Source organism: Herpailurus yagouaroundi, unplaced genomic scaffold (genome assembly GCF_014898765.1).
Source record: "Herpailurus yagouaroundi ecotype Mexico unplaced genomic scaffold, PumYag 29, whole genome shotgun sequence".
Lineage (NCBI taxonomy): Eukaryota > Metazoa > Chordata > Mammalia > Carnivora > Felidae > Herpailurus > Herpailurus yagouaroundi.
This window is the reverse complement of record NW_024412377.1, coordinates 39,770,357-39,797,823: the sequence shown is the minus strand read 5'-3', so window position 1 is coordinate 39,797,823 and position 27,467 is coordinate 39,770,357. Positions and strand designations below refer to the sequence as shown.

At 36.2% G+C, this 27,467-nt stretch overlaps 1 protein-coding gene and 1 non-coding gene across 3 annotated transcripts in view; both read right to left on the bottom strand.

Moving 5' to 3' along the window:
* NDUFS4 (NADH:ubiquinone oxidoreductase subunit S4) overlaps positions 1 to 27,467 on the bottom strand; it is a 114,491-nt gene that overhangs the window by 65,453 nt on the left and 21,571 nt on the right. For both annotated transcript variants that reach the window (XM_040496879.1, XM_040496885.1), the window contains exon 2: positions 8,761 to 8,839. In XM_040496879.1, the coding sequence (XP_040352813.1) occupies positions 8,761 to 8,839 (79 nt within the window). The remainder of the gene's footprint in view (positions 1 to 8,760; positions 8,840 to 27,467) is intronic.
* TRNAQ-UUG (transfer RNA glutamine (anticodon UUG)) lies at positions 25,228 to 25,313 on the bottom strand. The gene is given in 2 exon segments: positions 25,228 to 25,263; positions 25,277 to 25,313. It is a non-coding gene; the product is annotated as a tRNA-Gln (tRNA).

Genomic DNA, 27,467 nt, shown 5'->3' with positions numbered 1-27,467 from the left:
AAGAGAAATCTTTAACTTCTTTTTTATACTCCAAGTAAATACAGAAAGACAGCACGTTGATGGGACTTGGGTTTTCATCAAATGTACTGAAAGGAGATGGGAGGTGAGGTGGCATAAAACACGAAGAGTCACTCTCTTAATAAAGCACAAAGGCAAAGACATTCTCCCCCAACCTCCATGGCACAGCAACTCCTGCAACAAAAACGAAGGGTCAAACAACCATGTGCAAGCTTTCCTTATTATTTGTAGGAAATATCTCATATTTGGAAATAATAATGATGCAACCCAGAAAAAGGCTTTTTTTTTTAAACAGTGTGCTTCTACATAAATTGACAAGATTATTTTTAAATGCTGTCATCTACTCTTCTTATATTTAAATTTTTACTAATTCATTTATTAGTAAATGAAAAAGATAACAGTTTATACACAACGAACAAGAAAGACATTCTTAAGATTGACCGATTAGAAACTTACCATGTGCCCTGGTATAAAATTTATTATTAACAATAATCCAGGAATCACAACTTCATTCTCTGAAGATTTGTCTCTAACGATGGCAACACTGTGTAGTTGTAAAATTACTGAATACATTCTTTACATTAGAAAATGCCACTTTCCCCTCTACTTTCTATGTCTTAAAAAAAAATAGGAAACATGTTATCAATATACAATTGATGCCCAGAATAAAACACTTTATTAAATTCTGCCTGGCAGATGTGATAGCAAAAAAAAGAAGAAAGAAAAAAATTAAGCTTCACTTGGGAACATGCTGTTTGAGCTCATCTAAGAATATTAGTTGAAAATAAAAACAGCATATATTTAAGATGAAAGAAATATGACTTGATAACAGTACAAATAAAAAAGGATCTGAGTTTTAGTTCTCCATGAAATCCACATTAAGGAAGAAGTATGAGAACCTAAATTTTGAGTTTCCTTACTAGAACTGCTAAGACTAAAAGGAATAGGGATAATCCCTGCCATACCTTGCACCATACATCTGGAGTATCATAAGAAATCCTGGCAGCAACATTTAAAAGGGATTCGGTCAAACTGGAAAGTAATCAAGATGATGAATTAACTGGAACTCATGTGAAAGGAATCAAAGCCCTCAGGATGTTTAACCCAGAAAAGACTTAGGATATGATTATTTTGGTCTCAGGACTCCTTTATATATTTAAAATTACTGAGACCCCAACGAGGTCTCACTTATGTGAAATGTAACTAGATATTCACCATAAAAAAAATTAAAATGGAGGGGCACCTGGGTGGCTCAGTCGGTTGGGCATCGGAGGTCGACTCACGTCGGCTCACGTCTGATCTCTCTGTTTGTGGGTTCAAGCCCAGCAGTGGGCTCTGGGCTGACAGCTCAGAGCCTGGAGCCTGTTTCAGATTCTGTGTCTCCCTCTCTCTGACCCTTCCCCATTCATGCTCTGTCTCTCTCTGTCTCAAAAATAAATAAACGTTAAAAAAAAAAAAATTTAAAAAAATAAATAAAAAATAAAAAAAATAAAATAAAATGGAGAAAAACAGTGGCACCTGGGTGGCTCAGTCGGTTAAGCGGCCGACTCCGGCTCGGGTCATGATCTCGCGGTCCATGAGTTCGAGCCCCGCGTCGGGCTCTGTGCTGACAGCTCAGAGCCTGGAGCCTGTTTCAGATTCTGTGTCTCCCTCTCTCTGACCCTCCCTGTTCATGCTCTGTCTCTCCCTGTCTCAAAAATAAATAAAATGTTAAAAAAATAAATAAATAAAATGGAGAAAAATATATACTTAATTTAAAATAAACTGAATACATACTTACATAAATAACATTATAATTATAATGAAAAATAACTACCTTTTCAAAAACCAAGAGTTGCAATGATTTGCATTTTTTAAAATCTCTAATATCCAGCTTAATAAAAGACAGCTAAATTCTAACATCTGCTCCTAATTCAAACTGTTGCACTAAGTTGTCTTGGTTTCAATAAATGAAGAAAATTTATCCTCAAATATGTAATTAGAAAAGCGAGCAATATTTTAATAGCTTTAATATTTTTTCACTTAGTTACATTAAATTCATTATTCTTTCCTGCACTTTACATGAAACTTTTACCCACGCATGATTTTATAAAATAATACACTGGCCATATGGAAAATACTATTTCATAGAAGTATGCAGATCTTCCAAATGTTAGCATATTTCATTACACAATATTTTAAAAATCACATTCATTAACACTACCACCAATCCTATTAGAACACTCTTTAAGTAATGGAAAGATGTCAAGCTCAATCAGATCAGTGGCAGAATCAAGTTCTACAAAAATTCTAATTTTCATTTGAAAGCTTGAAGTTTATCATGGGAAACACTTTGTTGAAGTTAACTTTTGAGAAAATGTCTGCCATGTACTGAAGACTAAAAAACCATAGTTCATCTGTCATCTGTTGCTGTTTTTTTACTTCAAAGGTATTCCATGAAAAAAAGTGGCTAGGTTCAGTTTGAAAAAGCAACTCAACCATACAGGTGCTTTGCCTTGAGACAACTTAGGTATACAGCAGAAGTGTTTTATGCGTACGACTTGTTTTGTTACATGGAACATAAAAAGATGTGTATGTAAAAGAAAAAAAAGGGCTGCATTTGCAGCACTGAAATTTTTTAATTAAAAATTTTTGCTGATTAATCAAGGACATTAAGTCAAACTAGTTGTTTTTTTTAATCTCGAATGCAAGAAAGGGAATAAAATGACTAGTACCACAGATGTAACACAACTGCTTCTGTATCTTAAGTGTCAGTGTCAACACAGTGAAAAGGGAAAATATAATCTTTGTATAGTTATAAAAATAGTTTGATTTGTGGACTCTTAAGGGTCTTGGACTACTCCCCATCCCCACCCTGCCCAGACCACTCTTTGAGAACCACAGATTTAGGATGGCCAGAGCTGTTTTCATGTATACAGAAGGCTGTCATGTAAAAAAAAATGGCATGTCCTATATAATAGGGCAGACCTTGAACCAATGGATATTAGTTAGAAAGAAGTATATTAGGACCAAATTAAGAAACACTCTTTCTCTGTTTTAAAAAACTGAGATGGGGGGCGCCTGGGTGGCGCTGTCGGTTAAGCGTCCGACTTCAGCCAGGTCACGATCTCGCGGTCCGGGAGTTCGAGCCCCGCGTCAGGCTCTGGGCTGATGGCTCGGAGCCTGGAGCCTGTTTCTGATTCTGTGTCTCCCTCTCTCTCTGCCCCTCCCCCGTTCATGCTCTGTCTCTCTCTGTCCCAAAAATAAATAAAAGTTGGAAAAAAAAAATCTTTAAAAAAAAAAAAAAAAAACTGAGATGGGGCACCTGGGTGGCTCAGTCGGTTAAACGTCCAACTTCGGCTCAGGTCACCATCTCACAGTTCATGAGTTTGAGCCCCACGTCGGGCTCTGTGCTGACAGCTCAGAGCCTGGAGCCTGCTTCAGTTTCTGTGTTCCCCCCTCTCTCTGCCCCTCCCCCGCTTGTGAACACAAGTGTGCTCTCTCTTTCTCTACTCAAAAATAAATATTTTTTTTAAAAACTGAGATACAATTTATAAACAATAAAATTAATCCTTTAAAGTGTTCAGTTACATGGGTTTTTTAAACAAATGAATATAAATAAGGATTTTTAAAAAAGAACACCATAATCAACATATAGAATAGTTACATCACCCCATTCAAATTTCCTAATGCCCTTTTTAATGTATTCCTCCTCCAACACCCAACCTTGACAACCAATGATCAATTTTTTGTCCCTAGAGTTTTGCCTGCTCTAGAATGTCAAATAAATGGAATCACACAGTAGGCAGCCTGTGAGTCTGGCTCCTTTTACTTAACATAATGCACTAGAGATTCACCCACAATTGCTACTAATTGGTGAGTAAAAGTCTATTGTATAGGTATACTGAAGTATAGTTGGGGTGTTTCTAGTTGTTGGAATTATAAATAAAGCTATTAAAAACATTTGCATGAAGGATTTTATATGAACATAAGATTTCATTTCACTTGAGTAAATACTGAGAAGTGGGACTGCTGGGTTATATGATAAGTATATATTTAACTTTGTAAGAAACTACCACACTGTTTTCCAAAACGGCTGTACCATTTTGCATTCCCACCAGCACTGCACGCAAGTTCCAGTAGCTCTGCATCCTTGCTAGCACTTGGTATGGTCAATTTTTTTAAGCCATTCAATGTATACTGTATGGTGTATATAACGGTATAGTGGTATCTCACTGTAGTTTTTTTTTTTTTTTAATGTTTTGTTTATTTATTTATCTTAGAGAGAGAGACAGAAGCAGAGAGAACGGGAGACAGAGAATCCCAAGCAGGCTCTGCTCGTTCAGCACGGAGCCTGACACAGGCTCAAACTCACCAACCATGAGATCCTGTAGTTGTAGGTGTTGTTTAGTGTCTGGATACAACTCCTCTATCAGGTATGTTTTGTAAATATTTTCTCCTAGTCTGTGCCTTGTCTTTTCTGTCTCTTAACAATGTCTTTCAAAGAGCAGAAATTTCTAATTGTAAGGAAACACAACTTCATAATTTTTTTAAAAATGGATTTAGTTTGTATCTATAAAATATATGCCTAACACAAAGTTATAGAGAGCTTCTCCTACATTGTTTTCTAGAAGTTTTAAAATTTCTAGTTTTACATTTAGAACTATGAGTTTACATTTAGAAGTTTGAGTTACTTTTTGCATATGGTACACAGTATAGATGAAGGTTTTTGTTTTGTTTTGCATTTGGGTATACAATTGTTCCACCTTCATTTGTTGTAAAGACTATTTTTTCTCAGTAATAAATCGCTTTCTAATAATTGTGGCTGATGAGTAATATAAAGAGTAACCTCAAAAGAAATGAGAACCAGTTAACTGGAAATTTTTAAAACAGAAGTCTGAGAACAAGTTGTTTGGTCTAATAAAAAGGACAGAAGATTAAATTATCTTTCCAAATCTCACTCTATGAAGTTACCCAAGAAGGCAGTCTTGGGGAAAGTTTACAAGTCTTCCTTCATGTTCCCAACCCTTACCCTCCAACAGTTCAGCTTTTATCTAGTTAATTACTTACTGGATTTCCCCATACAATTTATCTTGAATAAAAGGTTGAACAATCTTTCAAACGAGAAATAATTGGATTCAGTAATAAAACTAGGTAACATTTAAAGTTATCCTCTGGTTTTAAATTCCCAGGATCCATTTTACAATAACCACAAAAATTTATCCTCAACTAAGCTTAGTCCATATGCTAAAGCCCTCGGCTATAATAGGTTATCACCTGTATTAATTTTAATACATTATATAAGAATATCCAATAGAAATCATGATAATGGCCAATTAGCTTACCTTACATTAAGATTTTAGCTTTCATCCAATTTCGGGTACAAATATAACAGTAATCTTGTGTTGAGCAGTTAATGAAGATGGTATACTTAGCTAATAAATTGGTTTACATTACATATCATGTTAAAATGCTGCTTCCATATCTCCTTCTAAAATACTTACATTTACTTAACATTTTTGAAATATTCTTATCATTAATGTTAATATACAGATGATCCCCCACCCCCACACCACCCTATCTACAGTTTTGCTTTCTGCAGTTTCAGTTACCTACAGTCAACCACAGTCCGAAAGCTAGTGATTCTCAGGGCGCCTGGGTGGCTCAGGGAGTTAAGCATCTGACTCGGTTTCGGCTGAGGTCATGCTTCACAGTTCCTGAGATTGAGACCTGCATGCGACTCTGTGCTGACAGCACGGATCCTGCTTGGGATTCTCTCTCTCCCCCTCTCTCTGCCCCTCCCCTGCTTGTACTAACATAAAAGAAGAAGAAAGAAGAAGAAAGCTAGTGATTGTCCTTCTAACATATCTAAAGGTCAATGTTAGCCAAATGCTACATCACAAAGCCTGTATCATTCACCTGACTTCATCTCACCACGTGAGCATTTTGTCATCTCACATCATCACAAGAGAGAGAGAGACCACATTCACATAACTTTTATTAGTATATTGTTACAATTGTTCTATTTTATTATTGTTGTTGTTAATTTCTTACTGTGCCTAATTTGTAAGTTAAACTTTATCATAGGTATGTATGTATAGGAAAAACATAGCATATATAGCATATATGGTATATCCATAGTTTCAGGCATGTACTGTGGGTCTTGGAATGAATCCTTCTTATTCAAAATGCATATATAATCAAGTCCAATTGCTCAATATTTCTAGAAGTACCCTTCAGTCAGTGGTCATGTCATTACTCTATCAACTGAAACATCTAGTAATGTGTAGGAACAAGAACACTGAAACCCCTATCAGCGTTATGCTACCTATTTGAGTACTTAATACAGCATTTTAATATAAACCTAAATCAATGGCTAAACCTCAGGTTTGAAAATTACCTATAGGTTTGAATTACTGTTCAAATATTACTTCAATAGCTATGAATAATTTATGTGTAATACTTGAATTGATTTCAGCTGGAATACCATACTGACATTTTCACTAATACACTTCAAGACATAACAAAGCTGAGAAAAATCTACACAGGGCAACAAGATTCATTGAAAGTATGCAACTGAGGGGCGCCTGGGTGGCGCAGTCGGTTAAGCGTCCGACTTCAGCCAGGTCACCATCTCGCGGTCCGTGAGTTCGAGCCCCGCGTCGGGCTCTGGGCTGATGGCTCAGAGCCTGGAGCCTGTTTCCGATTCTGTGTCTCCCTCTCTCTCTGCCCCTCCCCTGTTCATGCTCTGTCTGTCTCTCTGTCCCAAAAATAAATAAACGTTGAAAAAAAAATTAAAAAAAAAAAAGTATGCAACTGATATGAGATAAAAAATGCAAAACTCAAAGCGGTCTGTGAACCTCTCTGGTAGGATTCACAGCATCTTGTTTAGAACAACAGATTGCTACCTCACTCATTCTTCAAACTAGAAAGAAGAGAACTCAGAAGCATTACTAATAAACTCTATAAAATTTGAAAATTTATTATAGAGAGTAAACCCCATAATATTAGAACAAGAAGCCAGTCTCTTGGTGCTTAGAAGATAGTCATTGGAAAAATTCAAGCAGTACCATCGTTAATTAATGAACCCATGACATGGGTAATTCATCCTCCTCTCACACAGACCTCTCTCACTTCTTTTATACTTGACTAAGCAAGTGGTGTTCGACTAATATTTGAAGAATAAGTAGATGGCCCCTGGTTGAAGAACTAAGGGATTGGTGAAAAGCATCTAGGCAGAATGAATTGGAATGTGAATGCCCCAAAACAGGAAAACAAGTTCCAGGCTTGGTGTGGCTAGAGCACAGAATATAAAAGACAGTGGTACAAAATAAACCTCGAGGGGAAGGCAGGCCTTAAATCATGCAAGACCTCAAGAACCATGTAAGGATTTTAATGTTAACTTCTAGGTCAGTAAGAAAACCAATGGATTTTACACACAAGAAGTGACAAAAACAGCAGTTAAAAAAGTCTATTCTGATGATCCTTTGGAAAATGAATTAAAGGAAGATTGAAATATCTATAGAGATCAATTTAAAAACTACTGTATCAATCTAAGTGAAAGATGATGCTGGCCTAGACCAGGATGATGGCAATGTCAGCAAGCAGATAGAGACAGTTTAAAGATAAAACCAACCAGCCTTAAGCCTGACATGTGAGTTTTCCAAACTATCCGTCCCTTGTCTGTTAACTCATTTGTTTATGTACCTGTTAATATCTCTAATGGTATAAATGGTGTTTAGATCATTTTTAAGTGTGACCTATTATTTAAATTATGCTGGGGTGCCTGGGTGGCTCAGTCTGTTAAGCAGCTCAGGTCATGGTCTCACAATCATGAGATCAAGCCCTAAGTCAGACTCCGCACTGATCATGGAACCTGCCTGGGACTCTCTCTGCCCTTACTCTGCTCCGGTGCATTCTCTCTCTCTCTCTCTCTCTCTCTCTCTCTCTCTCTCTCTCTCTCTTTCAAAATAAACGTTTAAAAAAATGAAAAATTAAATTTTGCTGAGTGATAAAAGAATGTACAATTGGAGGAAAAGTAGTTAAGAAAGATACCCACACATTTGACAATGGTAAACTAGATAAAAAATGAGAAGTATGCTTACACTATTACACATTTTTATAAGTCTTAGAGACTTTACAAAATGTATGCTATTTTAAAATATAGGTATAAACAAGAAGTTGTATCTAAAGTAACAGCACACATTGAAAAATTTTACAAGTGACAGTTAGCAAAATTCTATCTGCTACTGATTAACAGAGTATTATGTGTTGCTAGTTGTAACCTCTCAGGCATAATGTAGAAATGCAATTTGTGTGTACATATATACATATAATAACAATACAATAACTGGTCCCATAAAAACCCAATATACTTAATTTTAGGTACCACCTGGTGTCTTACAATTTAAACAGGAGTGTAGCTGAGAAAATAAAAATTACATATTCATTCATATGTATACTCAATTTGTATTTGTTAAATTAAAATGTTCTGATTGTTACTTATAAACACCACAAAAATGAAGCCTTTTGCCATTTTAACCTCTTAATATCTTTATATGACTTAATATTTGTGTATTACACTTAACACAAATTGTCTTTATCTTTTTGTGATAAAAATTTCTTCTTAAAATTTACACACAATCTAGAAATTTAAATTCAAATCATTTTCCTAGAAGAACCCAGAACACGATACTGAAAAGCTGTTATACAAAAATAACCCTGAAGGCAGAATCACAGCCGTGTACAGTAGAAAATTCTTACCAATTTTTCATCAACTGTTATGAGCTGTGCGTCTCGAGCTGGGTCCTGTGCCAGCCTCCATGTGGAAGTGCTTAATGACCTGCAGTGCAAGACTTTAAGTTAAAAAATGATCCATGCAATGAGAAAAGAGAGGCAGAAAAATCTTACATAAACAAGCTACTAACAATATCTATCTTACAAAACAAAAAGAACAGAAAGAAAGAGAAGGCACAAAAATCCTTTCCTCCCCAATTAGTTCTATCTGCTGAGTTTCTGGCAGACTCACTTAGGAGTTCACAACAGGCTGCACTTTATGTCAGTCTATAGACTCTCTGTCACAGAAAGGCTGTCAGTGACAAGTACTGAACGCTGTGGGTCTACAGTAGCTGGTTTGTCACTACCAGGAAGAAAAATGCATCTCTTCTGGAATACTGATTCTTAAATGATGGCATCAGAAAGAAAAAGAAAAATCTCAATCATATTCTTAATGGCCTAAAGTAACTGTAAAATTATATCATGTTAACAAATAAAAAGTTTCTTCATTTTAATTTCAAAACAAAAGTAATTTAAATAGAAATGATTTGTATGATCATGTTAACTAACAGTTTGGTTTATTAGTTAACTAGTTATTAGTCTAGTCCCATATCCCATTCACAGAACTGAAGAAAGTCTAAATAGTTAAAATAGAAATATTAACTCAGAAATATAATGGGCACCAAATCTAATTCCTTTATATTAGCATCATCCCAAACCTCACCTGAAAGAAATTACTTAAAACTAACAGGTTTTTTTAATTTCATGTACACACTGTAGTTTATACTAATGAATTTCAGAGCTGTCACTGATTGTGACAAGTTAGCATTTGAGATTTTTCCAAAATATTAAGCCATCCAATGTAGATTTCTTTTTCGAAAGTTAGCACCTACAATTGTGACTCAAACTTCAAAACCAATAGAATATACAGTATTGAGTTCTTTCTGTTTTAAATAAAGTATAATCACCATAATTCTGACACAACATAAATACTAATTCCTGATGCAAAACTTCATGTTCAACTTTCAACAGCTATGGTATACACAGCTTTATAGAAAATCCACCTACTAATAGCATAATTATTAACTGATAATAGAGAAGATTTTTTTGCTTTATGAACATATACTTTTTTAAATGTCAGTTATTTCCCAAAATTAATAATTAGCTATTACTTTAAATACCCTGCTCAGAAATACATATTCACGAAATACATCTAAATGGAAATTATTTTACATTTTTATACAAATAGTTAAAATATATGTTCTGGTTGTTAAATTAAAGTAGTATAATTAGCACTTTCAAAAATCTATTTACTCTGGGAGCAGGGGGAACAGCTGGGACTGGATTTCAGCTCAGGTCATGATCTCAGGTCATGAGATCTAGCCCCGCTGGGTGTGGAGCCTGACTGGGATTCTCTCTTTCCCTCTCTATCTGCCCCTCCCCTGTATGCAACTCTCTCTCTCTCTCAAGGAAAAAAAAAATCTATTTACTCTGGAAATCGTTAAGAGAATAACATGACAATAAAAACATCTGAATCCTTTTAACTAAATCTATATATTGTAAGAAAAAAATTAAGGGCACCCAGGTGGCTCAGTCAGTTAAGCATCCAATTCCTTGATTTCAGCTCAAGTCATGATCATTAATTTTAATAAAGTCCAGCTCATCTATTTTTTCTTTCATGGATTTTGCTTTTAGTGCTGTATTTAAAAACTCAAAAGCAAACCAAGGTACCTAGAGTTTTATGTTATCTTCTAGAAGCTTGATAGTTATGCTTCTTCCATGTAGGTCTATGATCCATTTGAGTTAATTTTTGTGAATGGTGTAAGGTCAGTGGGTAGATTACGTGGACATGTTGCAGTTCCACTTAATAAAAAGATTATTTTTTCCTTTGGATTGTCTTTGCTCCTATCTCAAAGATCAGTAATCTATTTGTGTTGAAATGTTGAAATTTGTGTTATCAATTCTATCCATTGATTTATTGGTCTATTCTTCACCAGTTCCACACTGTCTTGATCACTAAAGTCAGGATCAGACCTATAACTTTGTTATTCTTCTTCACTATTACACTGAATATTTGAGGTCTTTTGTCTTTCTATATAAGCTTAGAATCAGTTTCTTGACATTCACAATACAGCTTGCTGAGGTTTTGACCGGGATTGTGCTGAATCCACCAATTAAGTTGGGAAGAACTGGCATCTTAACATTATTGAGTCTTCCTGTCCATATATATTTACTAGGATCTTTGATTTCTTTGGTTGGAGTTTTGTAATTTTCCTCACATAGATCTTGCAAATACTGTTTTTATTACTTTAAAATATACTCTTCAACAAGCCTTAATGGTGAAAAGATAAAAAGAAACCAGTTGCATTGGAAAATATCTAAATAAGAATAAACATTACTGATTCAAAGTACTAACACTATTCTCCCTTTGAAACAAATTAACTTTATCAACTAAGAATAGTAAAATTCCCATAACCCTTGTAGCACTTTGAAAACATGGCTCCATGAGGTGCCTGGGTGGCTCAGTGGGTTAAGCATCAGACACTTGATTTTGGCTAAAGTCATGCTCTCATGGCTCTTGGGATAGAGCCCCAGTTGGTTAGCACAGAGCCTCCCTGGGATTTTCTCTCTCTCCCCCTCTGTCTCTTCCCAGCTCGTGTGTGCACATACAAGCTCTCTCTCAAAATAAATAAATGAACGAACGAATGAACGAACGAACAAAAGACAACACGACTCCAAATTTCTTTGACTCTCCTCTCTCCCACCAAGAGCTGCAGGTTCCCTATTCCTAGAATCTGAACCCTGTGACTGCTTGATCAATATAATACAGAAGTGAAAATATGTGTGTTTCCAGACCCAGGCCTTAAAAAACTAGTAGTTTTCATTTCCTGTCTCTTACAACATGGCTTCTTGGGATATTCACTCTTGGAACCCACCCATCATGTTGTAAGGAAGTCCAAGGTGCCCACAGAGAGATCCACGTCAGGAAAAATCAATCAATAATCAATGTCACTTTGCCAGCTATGTGAATGATCCTCTAGCCCAATTTGAGAATCCTAGCAGACACCACATGGAACACAGACAAACATGCCTGCCAAACCCTGCCTAAAATGCAGATTTGTGAGCAAAACAAATGACTGTTTTTGTTTTAAGCAACTGAGTATTGGGATAGTTTGTGTCCAACTATAGAGAATGAAAACATCCCTACAAATAATTGAAGATGATGTTATAAACATTAAAATTGAACCAGTAACTTCAAAAGATCAGAAATGATCTGTTCAACTTCTAGACAAAGTTAAATTCTTAATCTTATAGAAATTATTAAGGAGGCAAATCCTTAACCTTCTGAATAAACCAATTTTTAATTGTCAATTTACTGGAAATTGAATTAATCCAAATTCACATTAAATCAGAAAGTGTTTAGTTCCATAAAGAAGTATTAAATCGTAAGAAAATGTTACTCGGGGCGCCTGGGTGGCGCAGTCGGTTAAGCGTCCGACTTCAGCCAGGTCACGATCTTGTGGTCCGTGAGTTCGAGCCCCGCGTCAGGCTCTGGGCTGATGGCTCGGAGACTGGAGCCTGTTTCTGATTCTGTGTCTCCCTCTCTCTCTGCCCCTCCCCCGTTCATGCTCTGTCTCTCTCTGTTCCAAAAATAAATAAACGTTGAAAAAAAAAATTTAAAAAAAGAAAATGTTACTAAGAATTCTAACTGAAACATTAAAATAAAAATGTGTACACATTTTCTATGTCACAATAATTATCTCAGATTTCAAATATGTTGGCATTTGGGTCAATCACCTTCAAGTTAATGATCTTGAAGCTTTTCAAGATCTTGAATCAATAGCGAAAACTTGAACTGTCATCATATTGTACTCACTAGACAGAAGCAAGCAAGAACTGTTAATGGAAAAAATAAAGATGAAGGGTCAAGCGACCATTTTAATATTCTCGGAAAACATGTGGAGTGAAAGGAAAATCAAGGATACTACAAATGCTCTGGTTAAGTTCAGTGGAAGTAACAGTGAAAATAGTTTATAATCTACTCATAAATAAGTTCCTCGATTCTAATTCAGATTTGTCACAAAATTTCCAATCTTTACCTACAGGACTTAATATTATCTTAAAGTGTTCCGCTGGTCAGGTGAGCAAAAATTAATGATCTCCTTCTCCTGCTTACAGTTATCTTTTTTCCCATTCTTCTAAGTCAGGTGGAACTTGGAGCACAGACTAATAGCAGTTGTGCCTCTGGATACAACTCAAGCCAAAAACTCAAACTAATCCTTTGAGAGTCATCTAACAGATGAAGGAAAGATTTGTGCAAGAAGGATAAGGGTAATTATGCTTACATAACAGACTTTGGAATGAAACTGAGGAGTAAAAGGAGAATGTGGGCAAGGTTTTGGAGGATGATAATGAAAAAACTGGAGGGCATGATAGAAAATGTAAAAAGAAATAAATATACCCAAGTTTATAACAACAGGTTATCAAAATAAATATAAATGAGGTAAAAATAAAGAGAATAAGAAACATAGATGTCATAGTGATAAAAGTAATTATATTACAAAACACAATTAATATATGAAAAGTTCACATTTAAGAAGGTCAAATCCTTGAGCTATACTGGCCAATAAAGAGAAATTCTACTGGTTTAAAATGCATTAAAGGGGGGCGCCTGGGTGGCGCAGTCGGTTAAGCGTCCGACTTCAACCAGGTCACGATCTCGCGGTCCATGAGTTCGAGCCCCGCATCGGGCTCTGGGCTGATGGCTCAGAGCCTGGAGCCTGTTTCCGATTCTGTGTCTCCCTCTCTCTCTGCCCCTCCCCCGTTCATGCTCTGTCTCTCTCTGTCCCAAAAATGAATAGACTTTGAAAAAAAAAATTTTTTTTTAAATGCATTAAAGGAAGAAATTTAGTTGCTGTACTTTAGAATGTCTTGCAAATAATTGGAAGCAAATTCACCATAAAGATGTCAATTATTAATCTACAAGTTAAATATAATAATTCTAACTGAATTTTTATGTAATTAGATGATTCTCATTGGGAAGAAACAATTCACAAAAATAACTAAGAATGTTTTGAAAAACAACTAGAAGGTAGGATATGCCTTGCCAACTAATATGCTACAGTAATTAAAATATGGTAGTAGCACAGGCACAGACACGTATCATATAAACAGTACAGATCAGAGTACAAAAACAGGTAATATAGATTTGTAAATCTATTATACAATTAAAGTGCAATTTCATATTAGTGGTTAAAGGATGGACTATTTAATAAATATTACTGAAACAACTGGCTAGCCTTTCACGGAAGAAAAATGTTTGAATCCTGTATAGTTAAATCATCTACCAAAGAATTCCAAATGGATTCTGTCTCCGTGTCCCTCCCTCCCTCTCTCTCTCTTTCTCTCTTTCTCTCTCTCTCTCTCTCTCTCTCTCACACACACACACACACACACACACACACACACACACACAGTTTTGGATATAAATTACTGAAATCAAATATACTGGATGGAAGTTTTCTTAACTAATACATATGGCACAGTACCTACAAACCATGAAAAGAAAAATAACTTCGGAACAACAGAAGGTACTATGAACTAAAATAAAGGAAATATCAGAAATAATAAATACAACATACAAAGCAGATAAAACACTAATATCTAGAATATATAAAGGACTCTTAGAAAACAAGGCAAAAACCACCCCTCAAAAAAAGAGAAAGAAAGCAGAAAAAATATACATGGTAGATATTAACACTAACTGTATCAATAAACACTTTAGGAATGGTATAAATATACCAACTGAAAGAGGAAATGTGACAGAGTGGATGAAAAAAACCAAGAACCAACTATATGTTGCCTAAGGGAAACCCATTTTAAATACAGAGACACAGACAGATTAAAAGTAAAGAGATGGATGGGGCACCTGAGTGGCTCAATCGGATAAGCATCCAACTCTTGATTTTGGCTCAGGTCATGATCTAAGGGTTCATGGGATCAAGCCCTGAGTCAGGCTCTGTGCTGACAGGACGGAGTCTTCTTGGGATTCTCTCTCTCCCCCCTCCCACCTTCTGCCCCTCCCCTGCTCTCTTTGTCTCAAAATAAATAAATATATTTCTTAAGTTGAAGAGATGGAGAAAGACATACCATGCTAACAGTAATCAAATCTTACTGCAATAGCAATATTAATCTCAGACAAACTAGACTTCAGAACAAGGAAAATTATCAGGAATAGGGGCATGTGGCTGACTTAATTGGTAAAGACTCTTGATCTCAGGGTCATGAGTTGAGCCTCACATGGAGTGTAGAGATTACTTTAAAAAAATTATCAGGAATAAAAAGGGGTATTATATCATAAGAAAGGGTCAATTTTCTAAGACGACATTAACATTCCTTAAAGTATATATGCCTAAGAGCATATCAAAACATATGCTGCAAAAATCCAAAGAGCTACAAGGAGAAACAGACAAATTCCTTATTGTAGTTGGAAACTTCAACACTCTTCTAACAGTAACTGACAGAGCCAGCCAGCAGAATATCAGTAAGGATACAGTTGAACTGAAGAGCACCATCAATCAAATGGATTTAATTGACATTTACAGAATACTTCATCCAACAACAGCAGCATACACATCCTTCTAAGCTCACATGGAACATTCACCAAGATAGGCCACATTCTGAGCCATAAAACACACCTTAACAAATTTAAAAGAGAAATCACACAATGTATGCCAGTAGTCAAAAAAGGAGTTAAACTAGAAACCAATAACAGAAAACTGGAAAATCCTCATTATTTGGAGATTAAATAATACACCTCTAAATAAATTATGGGTCAAAGAAGTCTCAGAGAAATTTTAAAATATTTTGAACTAAATGAAAATGAAAATACAGCTTTTCAAAATCTGTGGGATGCAGCAAATGGGGTGTTTAGAAACTTACAACATTGAACACATACATTACAAAAAAGTCACAATTCCATAATCCAAGTTTTTAAGAAAAAGAGCTAGAAAAGTGCAATATAAAACTAAGGCAAACAGAAGAAAAAATAACAAAAATTACAGCAGAAATCAATGAAATTATAAACAGGAAGTTGGTTAAAAAAAAAAATCAACAAAACCAAAACCTGTTCTTTGAAAAGATCAGAGGAACTGATAAGTCTCTGGCCAGGCTAACCAAGAAAAAATAGAGAAGACAAAAGTTACCAGTATCAAAAACAAAAGAGGTGTCATCACTATTGACACCACAGATATTAAAGAGACCATAAAAAATAGGGGCGCCTGGGTGGCTCAGTTGGGGCGCCTGGATGGCTCAGTTGGTTAAGTGTCCAACTTCGGCTCAGGTCATGATCTCACAGTTCATGGGTTGAGCACCATGTCAGGCTCTGTGCTGATAGCTCAGAGCCTAGGGCCTGCTTCTGATTTTGTGTGTGTCTCTCTCTCTGCTCCTCCCCCACTCATGCTCCGTGTGTCTGTCTGTCTCTCTCTCTCTCTCTGTCTCAAAAATAAACATTGGGGCGCCTGGGTGGCTCAGTCGGTTAAGTGTCCGACTTCGGCTCAGGCCAGGATCTCATGGTTCGTGAGTTCAAGCCCCGCGTCAGGCTCTGTGCTGATGGCTCAGAGCCTGGAGCCTGTTTCAGATTCTGTGTCTCCCTCTCTCTCTGCCCCTCCCCCATTCATGCTGTCTCTCTCTGTTTCAAAAATAAATAAACGTTAAAAAAATTAAAAAATAATAATAATAAAAAATTAAAAAAATAAACATAAAAAAATTAAAAATAAATAAGGGGATAATAAAAAATATTATAAATACCTCTGTGCCCAAAAATGTAATAACTTAGATGAAATAAACTAATTATTTGAAAAACACAAACTACTAAAACTCACACAAGGAGACATAACCTGACTAGGCCTATAGCTGTTAAAGAAATTGAATCAGTAATTAATGACATTCCAAAAAAAAAAAAGCAAACACCAGGCCTAGACAGTGCTCTTCTCTACAACCTTTTCCAGAAAACAAAAGCAAGGGAACATGTTTTAACTTATTCTATGAGATCACCATTATCTTAATACCAACACAAAGGGGGAAAGACACACACACACACATTAAAAAAAGGAAAACTATAGACCATGATCTCTTATGAACACATATGCAAAAATCCTCAACAAAATATTCACACACTGAATCCAACAATGTATAAAAAGATTTATATATCATGACCAAATGGGATTTATTCCAGGTTTGCAAGACTGGATCGGTATTTGAAAATCAACTGATGTAATCCAGTACATCAACATGCTAAAAAAGAAAAATCATGTGATCATACTGTCACATAAAAGACATCTGACAAAATCCAACACCCATGCATACTACAAACTCTCATCAAACTAGGAACAGAGGGGGAACTTCCAAAACTCATAAAGAACACATACATGAAATCTACAACTAACATACTTAAAGGTAACTATTCCCAAGACTGGGAAAAAGGCAGGATATCCCCTCTCGCTACTCCTATTTAACACTGGATTGGAAGTCTTAGCTAATGGCAATAAGACAAGAAAATGAAATAGTAAGTATACATATTGGGATACAAAATATAACACTGTCCTAGTTTACAGAGGACAACGTTGTCTATAAAGAAAAATCCCGGGGCGCCTGGGTGGCACAGTCGGTTAAGCGTCCGACTTCAGCCAGGTCACGATCTCGCGGTCCGTGAGTTCGAGCCCTGTGTCAGGCTCTGGGCTGATGGCTCGGAGCCTGGAGCCTGTTTCCGATTCTGTGTCTCCCTCTCTCTCTGCCCCTCCCCCGTTCATGCTCTGTCTCTCTCTGTCCCAAAAATAAATAAACGTTGAAAAAAAAAAAATTAAAAAAAAAAAAAAAGAAAAATCCCCAAGAATTATCAAAAAACAACCTAGAGCTAAAAAGTAATTAAATAGCAACTTGTGGGATATGTTAATACATAAAACCAACTGCCTTCTTATACAACTAGCGATGAATAACTGGAATTTGATATTTAAAATGCAATACATTTGCATTAGCATCAAAAAATAAATATTTAGGGGTAAATCTAACAAAATACATATAAGATCTATACGAATAAAACCAGAAAACTGATAAAAGATCACAACATATCTAAATAAATGAAGGTACATTCCATGTTCATGGATAGGAAGACTCAATACTGTTAAGGCATCAATTCTCCCCAACTTGATGTACACATCCAACACAACAAATCAAAATTCCATCAAGTTATTTCATGGATATTGGCAAGCGAATTCTAAACTCATGTGGAAAGAAAGACAAAAGACACAGGACACCTGGATGACTTAGTCGGTTAAGCATCTGACTTCGGCTCAGGTCATGATCTCATGACTTGTGGGTTTGAGCCCATGTCAGGCTCTGTGCTGACAGCTCTGAACCTGAAGCCTGCTTTGGATTCTATGTATCCCTCTCTTTCTCTCTGCCCTCCCCCACTCGTGCTCACGTGCACAAACACGCTCTCTCTCTCTCAAAAATAAACATTTTTTTAAAAATCCTTTTTTAAAAAGAAAGACAAAAGACCCCAAATAGTCCACATAATACTGAAAAAGAATAACAAAGTAAGAGGACTAAACACTGATTTCAGATTCATTACACACATCACTAATCAAGATAGCATGGCACTGGCAGAAGAATAAGCAAATAGATCAATAGAACATACCAATAGATAGCCCAGAAATAGACTACTCTAATATGATCAACCAATCTTTGAGATAGGAGCAAAGACAATCCAATGGAAAAAAGGTAATCTTTCTATTAAGTGGAACTGCAACATATCCACATACAGAAAAAGTTATCCACCCACTAACCTTACACTGTTCACAAAAATTAACTGAAACTGGATCATAGACCTAAATGGAAGAAGCAAAACTATCAAGCTTCTAGAAGTTAACATAGAACTCTAGGCACCTTGGTTTGCTTTTGAGTTTTTAGATACAGCACTAAAAGCAAAATCCATGAAAGAAAAAATAGATGAGTTGGACTTTTTAAAAATTAACAGCTTCTGCTCTAGAAAAGATGCTTTAAGACAATAAAAAGACAAGCACAGACTGGAAGAAAGTATTTGTAAAACACATATCTGATGAAGAATTTGAATCTAAAACATACAAAGGGGTGCCTGGGTGGCTCCATTGGATTGAGCATCCAACTTTGGCTCAGGTCATTATCTCACAGTTTGTGGGTTTGAGCCCCGCATCAGGCTTTGTGCTGACAGCATAAACCCTGGAGCCTGCTTCAGATTGTGTCTCCCTCTCTCTCAGCCCCTCCCCCACTCATGCTCTGTTTCTGTCAAAAATAAACATTAAACATACAAAGAACTCTCCAAATTCAACAAAAAAAATGGTCCAGTTTTAAAGTATGCAAAAGATCTGAATAGATACCTCACCAAAGAAGATATATAGATGGCAAATAATCATATGAAAAGTTGTTCAACATATTTCATTAGGGAATTGAATTCAAACAATGAGATGACACTATGCACCTATTAGAATGGCTAAAATCCAAAAAACTGACAACACCCAAATACTGACAAGCATGTGGAGCAACAAGAAGTCTCATTCATGCTAGTGGGAATGCAAACGGCACAGCCACTTTATAGCACAGTTTGGCAGTTTCTTACAAAACTTAACATACAATCCAGCAACTGTGCTATGAGTTATTTACCCAATTGAAATGAAAGCATATGTCTACACAAAAATCTGCACAAGAATTATTTATCACAGCTTTATTCATTATTGCCAAAAACTGAAAGTAACCAAGATGTCCTTCTATAGGTCAACTGGTAAACTGTGGTGGAGCCATACAATGGAATAGAATTCAGTGAGAAAAAGAAATTGGCTGGAGAAAGTATTTGCAAATTACATATCTGACAAGGGATATCCAGAATATAGGGGCACCTGGGTGGCTTAGTCGGTTAAGCGATCAAGTTTGGCTCAGGTCGTGATCTCAAAGTTCGTGGGTTTAAGCACAGAGCCTGTTTCAGCTCCTCTGTCTCTCTCTGCCTCTCTCTCTCAAAAATAAACATTTAAAATATTTTTTTAAATGAGAAAATGACTTAACAGACATTTCTCAAAGGGAGATACACAAAAGGCCAATAAACATATGAACCACTGTTCAACACATCACTAATTATCAGGGAAATGCAAGTCAAAACCAAAAGACACATCATACTCATTAGAAAGGGGAAGGAAGGAAGGAAGGAAGGAAGGAAGGAAGGAAGGGAGGGAGGGAGGGAGGGAGGGAGGGAGGAAGGAGCAAGTGCTAGCAAGGATGTGGAGAAAATGGAACCACTGGTGGGAATGTACAATAGTGTAGATGCTATGGAAAACAGTATGACAATTCATAAAAAAAAAAAAAATTAGAAATACAATTACCAAATGATCTAGCAATTCTACTTCTGGATATATATTTAGAAGAACTGAAAGCAGGATCTGACTAGATATTTGTTCATCGATGTTTAGAGCAGCATTATTCACATTAGCCAAAAGGCAGAAGAAACCCACAGATGGGATGAATGGATTAAAAATAATTTAGTGTAGGGGTGCCTAGGTGGCTTAGTTGGTTAAGTGTCCAACTCTTTTCTTTTTTAAATGTTTATTTTTGAGAGAGAGTGAGAGAGAGAGAGACAGAGAGAGAGAGAGACTGAGAGAGAGAATGAGCGGGGAAGGGGCGAAGAGAAAGGAAGACACAGAATGTGAAATAGGCTCCAGGCTCTGAGCTGTCAGCACAGAACCTGACGTGGGGCTCAAACCCACAAACCGTTGAGATCATGATCTGAGCCAAAGTCAGGCGTTTAACCAACTGAGCTGCCCAGGCACCCCTTAAGTATCCAACTCTTGATTTCAGCTCAGGTCATGATCTCATGGTTAGCCCCCCCACTGGGCTCTGTGCTGACAGGACAGAGCCTGCTTGGGATTCTCTCTCTCCCTCTTTCTCTGCCCTTCCCCTGCGCACATGCTCACTCTCACTCTCATAAAGTAAATATTAAAAAAATAATTTAGTATATACATACAACAAAATACTCTTAAAAAGAAAGGATATTCTGACACATGCTACAACACAGAGGAACCCTGAAGAAAGGGTTATATCACATGCTAGGTGATATAAGCCAGTCACAAAAGGACAGTGTATGATTCCACTCAACATGAAGTACGTAGAGTAGTGAAATTCATAAAAACAAAAAGTAGAATGGTGGTTGCCAGGGACTGGGAGGAGAGGAGAATTGATAGTTATTGCTTAATGGGTACAGAGTTTTAGTTTTAGAAGTTGAAAAAAGGTTCTGGAGGTGATGGTAGTGATGGTTACACAACAATATGAATTTACTTATGTCACTGAACTACACTTAAAAATGGTTAAAATGGTAAATTTTGTATTATGTAAATTTTACAATTTTTAAAAATATACGCCTTGTAAAGAAACTGTTTACCTTGTTTACACCACTAATAAAGAGGAATACACCCATACAAGTTTGTCAAAGCTACTGATTTATAGCTTTGCCTAGAGAAAGCTTCTTCACGTATGTACGTAGGTCTATATGTAATCAATGTCTTCACACATTTTTATTTAAGTTTTTATTTATTATTTTGAGAGACAGAGAGAGAGAGAGCAGGGAAAGGACAGAGAGAGAGGGAGAGGCAGAGAGTTCCAAGCAGGCTCCCCAGCACAGAGTCTGACGTAGGGCTCGAACTCATGAACTGTGATCATGATCTGAGCCGAAACCTAGAGCTGGATGTTCAACTGACTGAGCCACCCAGGCACACCAATCTCTTCACAAATTTTTAGAAGATCAAATTGAAGATGTTGAACTTCAATATGATTATTCATCTGTACTGCCTCAGGTAGCATATTTTCCAAAAAAATATGCATGTCTGGAGGTGCCTGGGTGGCTCAGTTGGTTAAGCATTCAACTTCAGCTCAGGTCATGGTCTCACGGTGAGTTCGAGCCCCACCTTGGGCACTGTGCTGACAGATGGGAGTCTGGAGCCTGCTTCAGGTTCTGTGTCTCCTCCTCTCTCTCTGCCCCTCCCCTGCTCATGCTCTGTCTCTCAATAACAAACATTAAAATTTTTTTAAAAAAAAAATGCATGTCAAGTGCACGTCTATGTAACACGAAATAAGTGATACTTTATTAACATACTAATACCAATTACCACCCTAGTGATTTTTCAGACCATTGCTTTGGCACCATTATTCAACACATGTTTTTCATAATAATAATTGATACTTTTCATGTTATCAATAGTTAGAGCAAATCTTCTTTAATATATCAATGATTATAAAGAACAAAACACAAGGAAAAGCAAGCCCAGGATGAACAAACTGACTACTCTAGTCAAGTAACTATTGGACATTTTCAATGAGGTTACCTACCTCATTTACCTTTTAGCATCAAGAGCCTTAATTCATGACAGTAGTTCTTACTTCAGAGGTACTATCTTTAACAAACAAACAAAACAAAACAAAAAAAGATTCTACTAATCAACCACACAAAATTCTCTATGTTCCTCACAAGGCTTATGTGTGAACCATTACAGTTGTGCCCAGTATTCTAGTTCTCATTCCATGCATATGGCAAGATTACACTTCACCACCATCTCTAAAGTTAGGTGTGGGCATGTGACTTATTTCAGCCAATGAAAGAAAAGGAAGTGGCACTATTTAGTAGCTTTAAAAGTCAGTGCATAATTGCCTATCTCTTTTCCCCTGTCAGAGAAACCAATTGCCTTTTTTCCTCTGTCAGAGAAAACAACAGTGGCCAGTGAGGACAAACAGTGGAGAAGTAGAGCTTCTGGCTGTCCCACTAGGGATATGAAACATGAACAATAAATAAATCTGTTAGTTTTAGCCACAGATATTGTGGGGTTTGGTATCTTAACTGATATAGCTTGATAAGTAATTCTCTTTTCAAGTACTTCTCTAGGGAATGCCATATGAGAACTTAAGTTGTATAATGCCTGTTTCACATTGACTGTTTAAAATAAAATTCCATCACAGAAAATGTGCTGAAATTATAAGACATGAAAACTGAACAGACTAGCACTCATCATCTAGCAATAATCCATCAAAGAGAAAGCTACTTGGTAGGTGCTGCTTACTCTTCAATTCATAGATAAAGTATCTGTCCTTTAGCAGACCTAGCACTCTTGGGCACGCAATTTCTTAAAGTCAATGATTACATGATTGAGAGTAATTACAACCACATTTAGAAGAAGAAAATCACTAACATTTTTTTTTTAACTTCATGACACAATTGGGAAAACAGCCATGTAGTAACTTCTGTATCAGTCAGACCCATGTTAAAATTTCAGATCTGCCACTTAAGAGCAATATGATCTTGAACAAATTACTTCACAACTCTGCACTTCAATTTCCTCATCTGCAAAAATAAGGATAATAATAACTCACAGAATGAGTGGCAGAATTACACAGACTGTTAAGTAACAGGCATGGAGTGTGGGGTGTACAGAAATGTTCACTTCTTCCCCCCATTAACAACATTATCAGCTCATTTAGGGGCAAGAGAGAAAAGGGAACCCTATAAAAGATTGACAAACACATCTTTTCCAGATTTTCTCTAAAGAATGTAAACAGCTAACTTTCCTTTTTCTGTCCAATTCACTATAAAGTGCTACCAAATCCACTCCTGTCCTTATTCCCTCCCACCTTGACCAATAAAACAACCACTTAATTGGTGTCCCTGATTCTAGTCTTAACATCTTTAAAGGCATCTTCCACATCACCAAGTAATTACAACCAATCATTCCACTCCACTACTTAAAATCCTTCATTGGCTGGTGGTAATTTATCTTAAAATATGGATGGAGTACTGTGATATATATAATTTACTTTCAAATAGCTTAGGTAAAAAAAGAATATAAGTGTATGTCCATTTTGCTCATATACATACATATGCATATATAGTCATATATGTAAATTTTATACATATAATACATAAATGCAAAATGAGCAAAAAACAGCAAAATATTAACAATGATAAACCTAAGTGGTGGGTTTATGGATTCACTGTAGTCTAACTTTTTTGTATAAGATTTTAATAAAAACTTGAAAACCTGAGGGGTGCCTGGCTGGCTCAGTCAGTGGAGCATGCAACTCTTGATCTCAGGGTTGTAGGTTCAAACCCCATGCTGTGGGTAAAGATTACTTAAAAAAAATAAAACCTTATAAAAAGTTGAAAAAGCAAAATGAAAAATATTATTAGTATGCTTTATTTATGGAAAAATGGAAAGAGTAAAAATGTATTTACTTGAATATGCACAAACTCCAAGCATAGGAAATTATTAACAGTGATTTCTTGTTGGGTGGGGAAAGCAGTGGGAAATGAGCAAACAGGAAACAGAGATGAGAAAGACTCATACAATTTACATACACAGAATTCTATGACTGCATTATCTCTTTAAAATATTACACTGAAAAGTAATGTTGACCATAGTTTTACACACTGCATACTGTGAGGATTAAGTGAGACAATGTATATAAAGCTTTAGTAAGTGCTTGGTACTTGGTCAAGGCTCAGTAAATGTTAGCTAGTCCGGCTGTTGAAGAAAAAATAAATCTTCAGTATTAATAGTACCATCTAATATGTACCAGTTAATTTTAATCTACACCCTCAGATGGTTAGTTGTGCTCTCCAGAAATGACTACTTATGAACATGAATTCCAAATCACCACTACCAACATTTATATTGAAGGATTTTTTTGATTGGTCAAAGGCAAGACTGAAATTATTTTTCCTTGATGAAATGACTAGAATTTGAAATATATGACTGCTAGGAAAACCACGTGGGCACCACTAAGAAAGTTTAACAATTTAGCAAGCTCAGCAGCCTAGACTTTTCGAACAACACTCAGTACCATTTGGGCCCAGGATCTCCCACTTCAAAGAAGCCACTGTTGTCTAACATGACCATTCTTGCTATCAGACTACTGCTACTGTTTATCTTTTAGTGAACCAAGTCTCTCATCACAGAGTCTTCATGGAGGACCCTGCTATCTGACTTGACAGCACACCATTCTGCCACCCACACCACAGGCCCAAAATGGAGTCATTTATGCTGGGCCAAGTCACCAAACTGGGGCTTAATATCCAACTAATTGCAGTTTCAGCCTCCCCCAGAAATGTGGTTTTAAACAGTCGGGAATTTACTGGTCAGCACCAATGAGGTAATATGGGCCTGTCTCCATTCCCCAAAGGAAGATGAGATAATCAACCTAATAAGACCCTCTCCCCACTCCAAGGTAGGTGACCTTACCCCAAAAAATCCTTTCTTCTGTTTATTTTTTTTAAATTTTTTAATGCTTATTTACTTTTGAGAGAGAGACAGAGTATGAGCAGGGGAGGGGCAGAGAAAGAAAGAGACACAGAATCTGAAGCAGGCTCCAGGCTCTGAGCTGTCAGCACAGAGCCTGACGCGGGGCTCGAACCCACGAACTTACGAGATCATGACCTGAGCCAAAGTCGCATGCTCAACCAACTGAGCCACCCAGGCGCCCCATCCTTTCTTCTGTTTGTAACTTCCTTGTCCTGCTTTTAAAAACCTTTGCCTTTCTGTACTCTCTGGAGCACCTTTCTAGACAGCATGCTGACCAATCCATGAATAAACCCAATTAGATCTTTAAAATTTACTTGGTTGAATTTTTGTTAACAATTCCTATCATCAGAAGTCGGTACCATCTACCTTTAGTGAACCAAGGCATCCCCTCATAGAGCTAATAAGAAGATTAAATGAGGTATAAATGATAATAAGCACTTAACACAGCTTTTAATCTATTCCAAGTAAAATTACCAGCAATCATTATTACTTTGAGAAACTAAACTTGTTAAATCAACAATTCCATTTAGAAGTTTTAAGTTTTTATTAGATTAACCCTAGAATTCATACCAATTCTAAGACATGGATTCAACTACAAAAAAAATTTCACATTAAAAACAAAAAAATTTCAGATTAAAAACAATTGGGGGCACCTGGGTGGCTCAGCCAATTAAGTGTCTGACTTCAGCTCAGGTCATGATCCAACAGTTTGTGAATGTGAACCACACACCGGGCTCTCTGCTGTCAGCACAGAGCCCATCGGGATACTCTGTCCCCCTTTCTCCTTGCCCCTCCCCCCACCTCAAAAATAAACATTTTTTTTTTAAAAGCTTTAAAAATAACTAAACAACAATTCATTTCCCAAAATAGCTATAGTAGATGTTTGCTACCTGTGACCTATTTTAGAGCATTTTTTTGACATCAGGCACAAATCAAATAAAGATTTAGTGGGGTGCCTGAGTGGCTCAGTTGGTTAAGCGGCCAACTCTTGACTTCCGTTCAGCTCAGGATCTCACAGTTGGTGAGTTCGAGCCCCACATCAGGCTCTGTGCTGACACTGGGGAGCCTGCTTGGGATTCTCTCTTCCTCTCTCCCTGCCTCTCCCCACCTCATGCTTTCTCAAAATAAATAAACGTTAAAAAAAGGAAATATTTAGTAATAAATTACTATATCTAAAGATGAGTTAATAAAAGAAAAACTGAAAATATTCTGTACTAGTTTAGTAAAGCAGTGCCACTTTGAAATACAGTATTATTTTTAAAATAATGTATGTCTGTAAAGTTAATTTGTTTAAACAAATTCAAATAGAATCTAAAAAAACCAAAAGTGTAAAATACAATCTAGACTTACCACTTCATAAATATAACACAACAATATATATGCACAAGAGCACAAAAAGCTACATAAAAACAAAGGCACACACACACACACAGAAAACTTCATAGTGGTTAGCTTAATAAAGAAAATAGGCTGTTATTATTCAACTAATAGTTTTATAGGCACTGATACCATTAAAAAAAAAAAACAACAATCACTGTAAAATTTATCCAAATCCAGTCAGTAAAACTGCAGACTGATAATCCTGAACAAAGTAATTAAAAATTGCACTGACTTCAGAAAATTACTTAGCTAAACACCTAAGTCTATTGTCAGGTGTATATACAATTTGATTTCAATCACAAAACTAATATAATCAATAAGAAAATGAGACGTGAAACCAGTACTTTTTCCTTTGACCTTTCATAATTACATTCCATCTTTTAAAAATATTCACCTAAAGATTTTTGTCTTGAAATATAATTGACATAAATAGCGTATTAGTTTCAGGTATACAACATAATGATTCACTATTTGTATATATTATGAAATGATAATCACAGTGAGTCTAGTTAACATCCAACACCACACACAGTTACAAATTTTTTTGTGATGAGAACTTTCAAGACCTACTCTTTTAGCAACTTTCAAATATGTAATACAGTGTTATGAACTGTAGTCACTATGCTATACCTTAAAAAGATGCTTTGACTTTACATTTTCTTGACGAATATCCAGGCAGTAAAATATTCTTTGAAGAAAAATCTAATGATCTGGCAAGAGCTAATACTTCAATTACAAAGTAGTATATCTATGTTCAAAAAGCCCAGATGAACTCTGCTGATCATATATTTAAGAATGTAGGGATGCCTGACTGGCTTAGTTGGTAGAGTGTGCAACTCTTGATCTCAGGGTTGTGAGTTCAAGCCCCACATTAGGTGTAGAGATAACTTAAAAATAAAATCTTGAAAGAAAGAAAGAAAGAAAGAAAGAAAGAAAGAAAGAAAGAAAGAA